Source organism: Lepidochelys olivacea (genome assembly GCF_965140295.1).
Source record: "Lepidochelys olivacea isolate rLepOli2 genome assembly, chromosome: 4".
NCBI classification, from domain to species: Eukaryota; Metazoa; Chordata; order Testudines; family Cheloniidae; genus Lepidochelys; species Lepidochelys olivacea.
Genome location: NC_140414.1, coordinates 130,316,493 through 130,328,975, shown reverse-complemented (window position 1 = coordinate 130,328,975; position 12,483 = coordinate 130,316,493). Strand labels below are relative to the sequence as shown.

The following is a 12,483-nucleotide window of genomic DNA, read 5'->3' as shown; positions in this document are numbered from 1 at the left end:
AATGTTTAGCATATCTGGCATGTAAATACCTTGCAACACTGCTACAAAAGTGCCATGTGAAAGCCTGTTCTCAATTTCAGGTGACGTAAATAAGAAGCAGGCAGCAGTATCTCCTGTATATGAAAACAAACTTGTTTATCTTAGCAATTGGCTGAACAAGAAGTAGAACTGAGTGGACTTGTAGGCTCTAAAGTTTTACATTGTTTTGTTTTTGAATGCAGTTATTTAAAAAAAAATCTACCTTTGTAAATTACACTTTCACAATAACGAGATTGCACTACAGTACTTGTATGAGGTGAATTGAAAAATACTATTTTTTATTTTTAGATTGCAAATTTTTGTAATAATATAAAAAGTGAGCAGTGTACACTTTGTATTCTGTGTTGTAACAGAAATCAATACATTTGAAAATGTAGAAAAACATCCAAAATATTTAATAAATTTCAATTGGTATTCTATTGTTTAACAGTGAGATTAACCAAACGCAATTAATTAATACAGTGATCCCTTCCCCTGTGGCTGAGGAGCAATGTGGGCAGGAAATGAGGGGGGGGTGAAGCTCCCTGCAGCTAGGGGAGGTTTCTGGGGTTGGCCCTGACCCTGGACCCAGCCCTTTCTTGCAGGGAAATAGGAAGTCACAACATCCCCCACCCTCAGCCCAGCTGGGACTAGCAGCTGAGCCCACCGCAGGGTAGGAGCCACTAATCAGGGCATCCCCAGCCCCCCCTTACCCCAGTGATTTACCTCTCCACCAGCTGCTCTGGGTACCCAAAATGACATGACTACACTGCTGGGAGGGGTGGGTGACCACTTTTGCAGCTTCCCTTCACTTCCCCGTCAGAAGTCATTTTTCTGCAGGGAAGCAAAGAAATCCACGGGGGACATGAATTCTGCATGTGTGCAGTGGCGCAGAATTCCCCCAGGAGTAATCTTAGCAAAGATACAGCATGGAGTTCCCTTCCATACAAACTGCCTGTCACGTTGCTCCCAGGGGGAAATGCTTTTCAGAGTGGGGGCACGACTACAAAAAGAAGTGGCAGACACCCCAAAGGACACCCTCCTCTCTCTCTCTCTCTGCCTATTGATTTACTGCATCAGAAGGAACAAAGGAAGTAACTATTGAAGGGGTCCTGACCCAAGAAGTTTAGTCAGACTGCTGAGAATGTGTGGTGAGAAAAACTTTGCTTTGAATTTAACAGTTGCAGTTTATCTTTATTTTTACTGTAACCATTTCTGGCCTTTGTGCCTCATTTCTTGCACTCAAAAATCTCTGTCTTTGTAGTTAATAAACTTGTTTTATTGTTATATCTAATCTGGTGGGTTTGAATTGAAGTGTTTGGGAAACTCCATTTGGGGTAACTAGCTATGTGGATCACATTTCTATTCATAGAATCATAGAAGATCAGGGTTGGAAGAGACCTCAGGAGGTCATCGAGTCCAACCCCCTGCTCAAGGCTGGACCAACACCAACTAAATCATCCCAGCCAGGGCTTAAAAACCTCTAAGGATAGAGATTCCACCACCTCCCTAGGTAACCCATTCCAGTCCTTCACCACCCTCCTAGGGAAATAGTGTTTCCTAATATCCAACCTAGACCTCCCCCACTGCAACTTGAGACCACTGCTCCTTGTTCTTTCATAAAATGACCGATATTGTATAAACTTGTATTGTCCAGCAGTAAAGGACATACATTTCTGAAGTATGCTGGGTTCATGGAGTCACCATGCAATATAACCAAGGCTAGTAAGAGCCAAGGTGTGGCTGGTTGGCTGCAGCACACATACAGACATCGCTGGGAGCGACTTTCATGCTGGAGGCTGTTTGTGAGCTGTCCAGACGGCAGGCGATAGCAGCAAAGCAGCATAAAGGGCACCCCAGGTTAGAGGGCAGAGGTGACACAGTACTCATTAGTCTGGACTGTACCCTGGGTATGTCACAGAGCATAACTTGGACCACCCACAAAATGGTCACAAAACAAAAGCAACTGAAACACACTGGGCACTAATCCCCCAGAGGCTTTGGCCAGCCAGAAGGGGGAAGAACATACCCTTCCCCTTAGGGTAGCCTAGTTTCCCCCATCTAGGATGGGCAAGGACACACCCTTCCCCTGTAGTAGCTCTTCCCAATCACTATTCACAGTTCTTAAAGTCCTTCCAGGAACTCACAGCCAAGGCTTCCCCCTAGCCAGTTCCTGCTTCCTGCATGCCTCCCTCTTAGGCTTTTTGCCGAGCAGGTTCAGAGAGCCCCCTCCCAGTTGTTTCCCTGACCTTAGGATCTCCCTTCTCTGCCGAAGAGGCAGGAAGCTTAATATGTGATTTCCTATGCAGCACATGACTACATAGGGACAAAGGACTGAAAGGAACCGCCTGGATCATTGAGTCCCCTGAAATCCCCAGGCACCCCCATCATATAATCTGGATCATAAACTTATCAAGCTCCATTTTAAAACTAGTTAAGATTATTTGCCCCCATCATTCCTATGGGGGAGGGGGTTATTCCACCCCTCTGATAGTTAGAAACCTTCTAGTTTCCAACTTAAAATTTATTCCTGGGCCTTTTATACCCATTTGTTTTTGTGCAACCATCATCCTTTAATTTAAATAGCTCTTCTCCCTCCCTGGTGTTTACCCCCACCCTCCCAATGGAATTTACAGTGAGCAATTATATCCCTTCTAGGAAAGCAAGCATGTGATCTGCAACTCAGCTCCCAGCTTTAAGAGGTCCAAGGGCCAGAGCGGACAAACTAGGACATATATATATGCATCCCAAGGGCCAGTCCCCTCTTGCACATCCCTTTTTAATAATTGTGGCCATTGATTGTAGGGTATATTTCTGGGTTGCACTCCTGTGTATGATATAATTGTCATTGTTTGGTCTCCAGAGCGGCAGGCTGTGGGCTACAGTGATATGTATGTAAGCGTAGGGAAAAAGTAACTATTTAACACTAAAAAAAAAAAAAAAAAAACCAACAAACTCCCTGGAAGCCTTCTCTTGCTGTCTAATAGGGCTTGGTCTCCAGCTATAAAATATATATACCTACAAAGTTCAGTTTAATCTATTAAAAAACAAAACAAAATGCAAACAAAATAACCAAAAAAAATACAACTTGCCAAAAAATGATGCTTTACCTGGATCAAAAGCATTGAAAGAACTGATCCAATTTAGACTGCTATGAAGAGATAGCATTATGCTTTTCACTAGCATTGTTTATTATCTGCTAGGTTAAATGTTCACATTTAGCACTATTTCTGGAACCCGAACTGCATATTTCACAACACAGCAGGCCCAATTCTGCTCTCAGATGGCATACGTAACTCCCATTGAATTCCCTAAAACTGAGAGCAGATTTGGATAACCAGTCTGCAACAAGCTAAACCACCATATCTGCTTCAGGGGGGGAAAAAGCAGATTAAAAATTAACTGACCCGAAAAGAATTTTGTGCAATAAATTTAAGACACAGATTTTTATGCACAAGTCCCAGCCAACGAGAATGAAAAAGGGTAATATTTCATAAGCTGCAACAGGGACATATACACTGTACAATGCTTAGTAAGTAGAGAGCTTAATTTGGGAAGAAGGCCATCCTTCCAGTCTTTCTACACCAAAAAAAAAATTTGAAGGTAAAGCTTCACTGTTCAGAAAAGGATTATTACTCCTGCAATTGAGGCCCCAGTTCAATCTACAATAAACTGAAGGTTGAAACTTAAGTTGATCCCTTTGGATACACACTGAAAGCAGACTGTAAGAAAAGGCACTATGGAATTCCATGTTTATTGTCCATCATGGATTCTGTGCTCAGTATACAATTTAAAAAAAAGAAGCATTTCTAATGGTCAGCCCTGAAAACTCAACCTGGGTTCTAGATTTCTCATGCCATTATCACTATTAAGGATTCGCAGGCCAAATTCGACCTTTTGTTATACTTGTGAACGCTCATGATCTTCAAATGATGCCCCGCATGACACCTGACACCTGGGTAAACCCGTTGCTCTTTGTAGGTTTCCAAAGCTGTAACTGACTGCAATTTAATAAACAGTTCTGTTGATGATGTACAAGACTAGACTCTACTCCAGGGCCTGGATTCACAAAGGGACTTAGACATTGTAACACGGAACTTTTAGGCAAGTGGAAAAAACACAGGAACAACACTGTGATCCACAAAGCCGAGTCAGGCGCCCAGGCTCCCTATACAATGAATGGAGAGAGACGGGCACCTTAGAATGCAATCAACAGAAGTCAGCACACGAGGTCAGGAGCCGCCTAAGCTAGCCAATGGGAAATTCTTACAGTCAGGGTGTTGCAAAGCCCTGCCCCTCTCTCAGAGACTAGCACTTAAGTCAGGGCTGCAGGGAGGCGCCTATCTCTTGTTAGTGTTCTACAAACAGGAACCTGCCGCCTACAGGCTTACGTGCCGAAGACATTTCTTGAAGGATGAAATGGCAGAGGAGGAGGGGGGTGCCCACCTTATAACTTTTAGAGACTCAGTTCCCCTCTTTGCTGGTGGGTGAGAAGGAATTTGAACAGGGGTCTCCCACACCTCTCAGAAGCAGGGCTCTAACCACTGGGTTATGGGATATTCTGATGTGGGCTTCGCTAGGTCTCTCCTGTTGAAGCTGTTCCACTGTGGATAAACAATGAAAGCGTGATTGGGGCAGGGGATCCTGGGTCTCCCACCTCCCAGGTGGGTGCCATAACCACTGGGCTACAGAGTCATTCCCTCTTTAGCTCTCTCCAGCCCAGTGACTGTGGATAAAAACAATCACTGGGCCAAAAAGAGATGCCGCCCACATCCCAGCGAATGTTCTAATCACTGGACTACAAGTTTTAAGGTGAGCACCGCCACTTCCTCCTCCGGCCAGATTCTGAATGGGACCCAATCCAGTAGGCAGCCTCTGAGCACATCTATCCCCATTCATGAATTGCTCTGGGGCTTAGGCGGCAGATAGGCACCCAGTCACCTAGAGCGAGGCAGCGGTGCTCATGTCCAGAAGCAGGAACATAGGCATTGAGTAAACGTTTATTTCCCCTAAAATGTAAGCACTGAGTGAGTTTAGGTACCTAGAGATGGCAAAGTTTGCACATGATACAAAATTACTCAAGACAGTTAACTCCAAAACTGACTGTGAAGAGTTACAAAGGGATCTCACTAAACTATGTGACTGGTGACAAAACGGCAGATGAAATTCATTGTTAATAAATGCAAAGTAATGTACACTAGAAATAAAATCCCAACTATACATACAAAATTATTGGGTCATTAATCATTAGATTTACCACTCAAGAAAGAGATCTTGGAGTCTTCGTGGTTAGTTCCTTGGAAACATCCACTCAACATGCAGGGGCAGTCAAAAAAGCTAACAATGTTAAGAACCATTAGGAAAGGGACAGATAATAAGACAGAAAATATCATAAGGCCAGTATATAAATCCATGGGATGCCCACGCCTTTTGCCACATCTAAAAATATATATATATTAGAATTGGAAAATGTTTAGAGAAGGGCAACAAATTATTAGGGGGAAGGAATAGCTTTCACATAAAAAGAGATTAACAAGATTGGAACTGTTCATTGTAGAAAAAGAGATGACTGGGGGATAAAATCATGAATGGTGTAAAGAAAGTGAATAGGGAAACATTATTTTATCCCTTCATAGAACACAAGAACTAGGGGACACCTGACAAAATTAACAGGCAGTAGGTTTAAAACAAACGTAAGTAGGTACTTCTTCACACAACACAGAGTCAACCCACAGAACCTGTTACCATGGAGATGATGCGAAGGCCAAAAGTATAACTGGGTTAAAAAAAAATTAGATAAATTCATGGCAGATAGCCAAAATGGTCAGGCGTGCAACCCCATGTTCTGGGTGTCCCTAAATCTCCAACTGCCAGAAGCATCTGGCATTGGTCACTGTGAGAAGACAAGTTACTGGGCTAGATGGACTATTGATTCTGACCCAGTATGGCCATTCTTATGTTCTTAATTTTACACATTCATGTTTGCAGGCTGGATTAAGGCTATCTGAAAATTTGGCTTTAACTACAGTTTAACTTTAGAACCTGCAGTATGTAACTACAATTAAATATTCTTAACTGAATGCAATTAGAAGCTATATCTTCAAGTTCCAATGTGAAAATAAGTAAACTGCAGAGAGAAAATGCCACAGTGGCAAGTACTATTGACATGCATGTGAAAAGACACATTGCAGAACTCAAAGTGAGAAACTGAAATGTGATTATATACATATAAAAAAAAACATCACTCCTTTCCTGCACCTGCATGCAGTGCTAATGCCTCCCCCAGCCCGTGCTGCTTAAATGTGCTCAGGACTAGAACAGAGGGAGAAATAGGAAACTACATGCTGAGATAATAAAAGAGGAATGGGGGAAAACGGATACTCAGTAAAGATGGACAGACTGGTAGTGATAGAGCAAGGAAGGGTACTAAGAGATTGAATGGAAGATCAAAAGACAAGAAGGAGGAAAAAAACAACAAGGTGAAAGCACAGGGACAGGAACTTTAATAAAGAAATTGTGATTAAGGTACTTTGGCCTATTTTGGGATAGGACAGGAAGAAAATGTCAAAATTACAAATATCACCCTTCCCTTTGGATGCAACACAGTAAGAGTAACTATCAATCACCCTTCACGTAGTCTGAAGAATGCATCAAATCTGTGTGCATAATTTCATGAGCCATACTTGTCACCTATTCTATACTGCCATAGTTTGTTTGCATACATTGTCCTCAGCTCCAGTAACTGCCTTAGGATCCATGGCCTCTTTTTTCTATAGAGTCCAAACCCCAAAATTGTGCACTTGTGTAGTTGTTACTATCGTTATGAAGAGTCTATTTAAAATTCTGGGCCTAAAGGGTTTTGTGAACTTCTTTAATTAATAAATACACCTCTACCCCGATATAACGCGATCAGATATAACGCGGGTTTGCATACAACGCAGTAAAGCTCCAACATGCTGCTCTGAGCAGCACGTTAAGGGTGTGGGCCGGGGGTTGGATAAGGGGCAGAGGGTCTCAGGGGCGGTCAGGGGCTTCCCCCCGCAGGGTCTGGGAGGCAGGAGCTGTGTGGGGGGCACTTTGGGTGGCTCCGCAGTCCCAGAGTGGCCCGGGGGATTAGCGGGGGGCCGGGAGCAGCCCGCTCCCCTTGCCCAGTCCCAGCCACGCTGCTCGGGGGAGGGGGCTTGGGGGAAGGGATCCTCTCCGCACTCACTGGCAGCGGTGGAAGCAGAGCAGCCTGGCCCCAGACCACTCCACTCCGCCAGCTCCCAGCTGCGTCGCTCGGCTTCCAGCTACAGCTGAGGACGGGGGGCATCCTTTCCCCAACCTCCCCGCACTCACCAGCGGGGGGAAGCGGAGCGCTGCGGCTGGGAGGTGGCATAGTGGAGCACGTTGCTCCGCTTCCCGCCGCTGCCAGTGAGTGCCTGTCAGGGGGCGGAGGGTGTGGATAGGGGTCCGAGCAGTCAAGGAACAGGTAGCGGGGGGTTGGGTAGGGGGTGGGGTCCTGGTGGTGATTAGGGACGGGGGGGGTCTCTGGAGGGGGCAGTCAGGGAACAAGGAATGGGGGGGCCAAAGCAAGTTCAATATAACGCAGTCTCACCTATAACGCGGTGAGATTTTTTGTCTCCCGAGGACCGCACTATATCGGGGTAGAGGTGTAATAGTTTTTCAAAGTGTTGCAGACACTTCTAGCCCTGGTTTCCAGCCCTGAACATAATCCTCTGGATGGACCCTGCTGTCTCTACAAGGAAGCTGAGTTAATGGGAAATTTGTTTGCACCAGTTTATATAGAGTGGGAGTTGCAAGACTAAATCCTTCCTCTGTGACACATAAGTTTACTTTAAGTGTTGTTAAACAGTAAAGTAATTCTGCATTTCATACTTCTCCCCTAGCCCCAAATTCATGCAGCTTAATCATGATAACTCAATTTCTATTGTATTAATAACTCTAAAGGTTTGCTAGCAAACAACTAGGGGAATCAATTTCTTTAATAACATCATTAAAATTAAAGTTATACTTCTATAAGTACAGTATTAATCAACTATAAGTTTAGATGGTTCATTCAGGACACCATTCTAACACCATATCCCTGTCTATACATGGTCATCCTAACATCTATGATGCTTTTTCTAGATAATTTCACTTTCTTTTCATGACTTACCTATGTTTTTCTAGTTCGTTGTGTGATGACCTATTAAAAATAGAAAAAAAAATATTTTAGAATGATGAGTACTGGATTTTAGAATAGCTAAAAATGTCACCTATATGGCTTTCAAAAGAAATGTTAAAAGCCTGTAATTTAAAACAGATTATAAACTAAACTAAAGCCTAGACTTCACATGGATTTTAATGCAATATATGTTTTTAATTGGTTGCTTTTAACATAGCTTTCGAAAGACTTCAAGGTGTCAACATTTTTTTAGTTGTTTCCCTAGAATATCTAACTACTCCATTTGCATGGGTAAATCTTTTTGCACAGACTACAATTTGTACAGAAAAGTTTCTTAAATGGTCTTCAGGCACTAAGCACACTTCTGCCTCTTAATCTGACCCAAGTGGTACGAGAAACAAACCACACAACATTTTCAGCCATGGAGAAAAGGGAAAAAAGATCAAACAAAACAGTTGCAAGATTTAATTGGTAAAAGATAAGAACTGTAAGAATGAGAGGGACGAAATCCCAAAAGAACAGACTCAAAACTTAGTTTCTGGGAGACCCTGAGGGAAGCATTTAAAAAAAAAACAAGCCACCATTTAACAGCTGGAGTAATTGTGAATATCAGTCTTAATGCAGAAAAGATGTCTCTTTTCTTTTGCTAAACCTGTGTATGGATGAGAAACCTAGAACTTTAAAAAAATAAAAAATAAAACTTCCAAGAAATTAGGACCATTTCCCATTCTAGAAAAATTGAATCTACTATCGAAAACTCCGTTTAAAAAAAAAAACAAACAAAAACCCACCAGATTCAGACAGAAACACTAATTACATTTATTTATACAACTGAAATTAAAAACATTTCTCAGATGAAATTATTGTCACTGTTACAAAACCAGTCATTTCCTGGACTAGTAGTTCTAGTTCTCTGAGAATGGAAATAGATGTTTATTATTCCAGTGTGTGAAGATCATGAATATGAAGGCGGCAGCAGCAGCTTTTAGGGTGCAACACACTGCAGCATCAAGATCCATGCAAGCAGATTTTGTTGGATCAGTTTTCCAACAGTATGCTAGAAACCGAACCAGCTTCCGTGCACTGTGTGCTGACAGAGGTTGCTTTGTTCATGCCTTAGGTGTAAAGAGCACAGTCCATTCTAAGACACGTGCAGTTACCAGGTGCAGCACAGGGTCATCGATCGTTCCTACAGAAGCATGTGGCTGGCTCTTAAGCAAACCGCCCACATAGATCTTGCAGCATACTTGAAATTTCTTATTTATGTGAACACTGCAACCAATGTACCCATCTGGCTGCACAGGGAAAGCAAAGCTAGGATCGTGTAATCACCAAATTCATGACCATGAAAAACACGTCACGGACCGTGAAATCTGGTCTTCCCCCATGAAATCCGGTCTTGTGTGCTTTTACCCTACTATAAAGATTTCACAGGGAAACCAGCATTTTTCAAATTGGGGGTCCTTACCCACAAGGGAGTTGCAGGGGTGGGAGGTCGCAGTATTGCCACCCTGGACTTCTGCACTGCCTTCAGAGCTGGGTGGTCGGAAAGCAGCGGCGCCCCACCAGCAGCAGCGCAGAAGTCAGGGTGATAACACCGTATCATGCCACCCTGACTTCTGCGCTGCTGCTGCCTTCGGAGCTGAGTGGCCGGAGAGTGGTGGTTGCTGACTGAGGGCCCAGTTCCGCAGGCAGCAGCGCAGAAGTGAGGGTGGCAGTACCATACCAGGCCGTCCTTACTTCTGTGCTGCTACTGGCGGCAGCTCTGCCTTGAGAGCTGGGCTCCCGGCCAGCAGCCGCCGCTCTCCAGCCGCCCAGCTCTGAAGGCAGCGCCACCGCCCAGCAGCACAGAAGTAAGGGTAGCAGTACCTCAACCGCCCCTACAATAGCCTTGCGACCGCCTGCCGCCCCACACACACAGCTCCTTTTTGGGTCAGGAGCCCTACAATTACAACACCGTGACATTTCATATTTAAATTGCTGAAATCATGAAGTTTACTATTTTTAAAATCCTATGACCGTGAAATGACCAAAATGGCCCGTGAATTTGGTAGTGTTTAGTAATCACTCATGATCAGACCCCGAAATGTTTTTTTCCCATGTCCAAGTCTACCCACTATGGCCCGAATCCTGCAAACATTTATGCACTGACTTAAATGGGACTACTCACATAAGGGTCGGAATGTGTACATTTTTGAAGGATCAGGGCCTCTGAGCCCAATCCAGGCTTCTGTGGAAACCTCCCCATTGATTTTAGCGAGAGTTGAACAGATCATATACGAGTTGGTATCTTTTTGGGAAAAAAAAAGTGTCTTTATATTTTAAATCTTAAACTAAGTGCACCATATCATAAAGTGAAACAATGGGAATACATATACACATTATTTCCTGCTCAAATTAATCACGTGAAAACTATTTAAACATAATCAGAACAACAGTGGTAGACCAAAAATGTGATCTGCCTTTTTATCAGTTTATCACTTAAGATTATGTAGTTGTGTTACATACACAGACCCCCAAAACAAAGACAGAATTTAGCTCCCAGAAAAAAAAAGCAACCTTGCAACAAACCAACCAGTGTGGCATCCCTACTGAAAAACCTCTCCATATAACTGTGTGTGCATCATTTCTGAACTTGCCCCTGTGTGTCTGTGGGCATATTCCATGCTTCTTTGTGCTGAAATGCTCTAGGATTCTTTCCCAGTCAACTGCAGGAAAATCTGTTGGTTGTTCAGGGAGAACTGTGGAAAGGGCACTGAGGCACTATTAGTTCTCCAGTGATTTTGCCGGCATCCTAGCGGCAAAGTGGGCAGGTTCCAACGCAAGTTAAAGCTGAGCCTGGATTCTAACCCAGTGTTTCCCGAATGGAGGGTTATGAAAAGGTTCTAGGTGGGTCACAGGCCCAGTGTGGAGAGGAGGCCCAGAGGAGGAGAAGGGTATTGGAAAGCGAGCCCTCCCTACGCTTATCCCATAGTAGTGGTTTCTGTCCCTGGGGCTGGGCCCAGCTCTGCTCCTGGTGTTGTGACCCAGCACACGAGGTCACAGAGCTGCTCAGTCAAGTTTGGCCCAGCCGCCCTTTCCCTTCGTCCCCACCCCCCCCCCCATCATGAAGGAGGGGTGGCTGGGCCAACCTGAGTGGCATTGGAACTACTTGTGCCAGGTTGCAATGCTCAGAGCAGGGAGACGGGCTCGGAGAAGACAGGAGCTGCCACTATGAGGTGAGTGTGGGGCAGGCTCACTCTCCAACCCCCTCTTTCCATCCAGGGCCTCACCTCCGCACCAGGCCATGATGGAGGGTGAAGCTGCAGGTTGTTGGTGCCCCTCTGCGAGGGTGAGGAGGTGGTACTGGCAGAGGAGAAGGACATTGGCCTGTGATTTTTGGCCTTAGAACAGCTTAAAGCAAACTCTACACAAAACTGGCCTGTGTTTAAAGCATCCTCCAAACTTGGATAAAAAGTTTTTCTGTGTAGATGGTAGGGGGGTTGGGCTAAACCCCAGTAAGAGCCCGTGTTAACTGTATAGTAAAGACACACATACCGGGAAATAATCTTTCAGCAGGAAAAGATTTCCAAAGCTCTCATGAGCATACCCGCTTAAATTACGAGAAAATTGCTCACATAAAGCGTTTTACATAGCAGATGAAACAGGTGTTGGGCTAAATCATCCCTACTGCACAGTAACTTTATGGAAGTCACTAGAGGTGAACCTAGGATGAATCTGACCTGTTACACACAGCCAATCAGCTCCAACGTCGCTCCAGAAATCAGCCTGCTATAAGACAGACTGTACAGCGTACATCACACTTGGATTATTGGAGCAGACAAAGGTAACAACCCGTATACTGTAGCAGAACAGCAAAAGCAGCAGAATCCTTAAACAAGAATTTTTGCATAGACTGAATCCTTAATGTGCAGGGTATGCTTTGCTAAGTTAAAGAAAAAATTGTTATAAGTCTTACACATGTTTGAAAGTCTGCCTGGGTACAAGTGAAGTTACAACGTTGCTACACTAAGCTATGATGTGACTCCAGACTGCACTGTACATATGAATGTAGCTAAGTGAGCTTCGTAGTAAAATTCCTAGGCCCCCCTATAACCAGGGCCCTAGTGGGGCACCAGCTATGGTCACTCCATTAAGGTGAACTGCAAAGAATGGGGCAGACAATCCCCAGAAAGCTGGTGGATATTCCAATACTTAGATTTACCAAACCAGCATAAAACAGCTTCTTTGTTACCTCATTGGTTACTCAGAAGTCCAAACAACACAGTTCCCTTAAAGTGATCCAGCCTCAGGCCTCC

The 12,483-nt window shown here is 44.2% G+C and overlaps 1 protein-coding gene across 2 annotated transcripts in view; it reads right to left on the bottom strand.

The window, feature by feature from the left end:
- Nucleotides 1-12,483, bottom strand: part of MXD4 (MAX dimerization protein 4) — a 53,487-nt gene that overhangs the window by 25,190 nt on the left and 15,814 nt on the right. For both annotated transcript variants that reach the window (XM_084627618.1, XM_084627617.1), the window contains exon 3: nt 8,177-8,206. In XM_084627618.1, the coding sequence (XP_084483744.1) occupies nt 8,177-8,206 (30 nt within the window). The remainder of the gene's footprint in view (nt 1-8,176; nt 8,207-12,483) is intronic.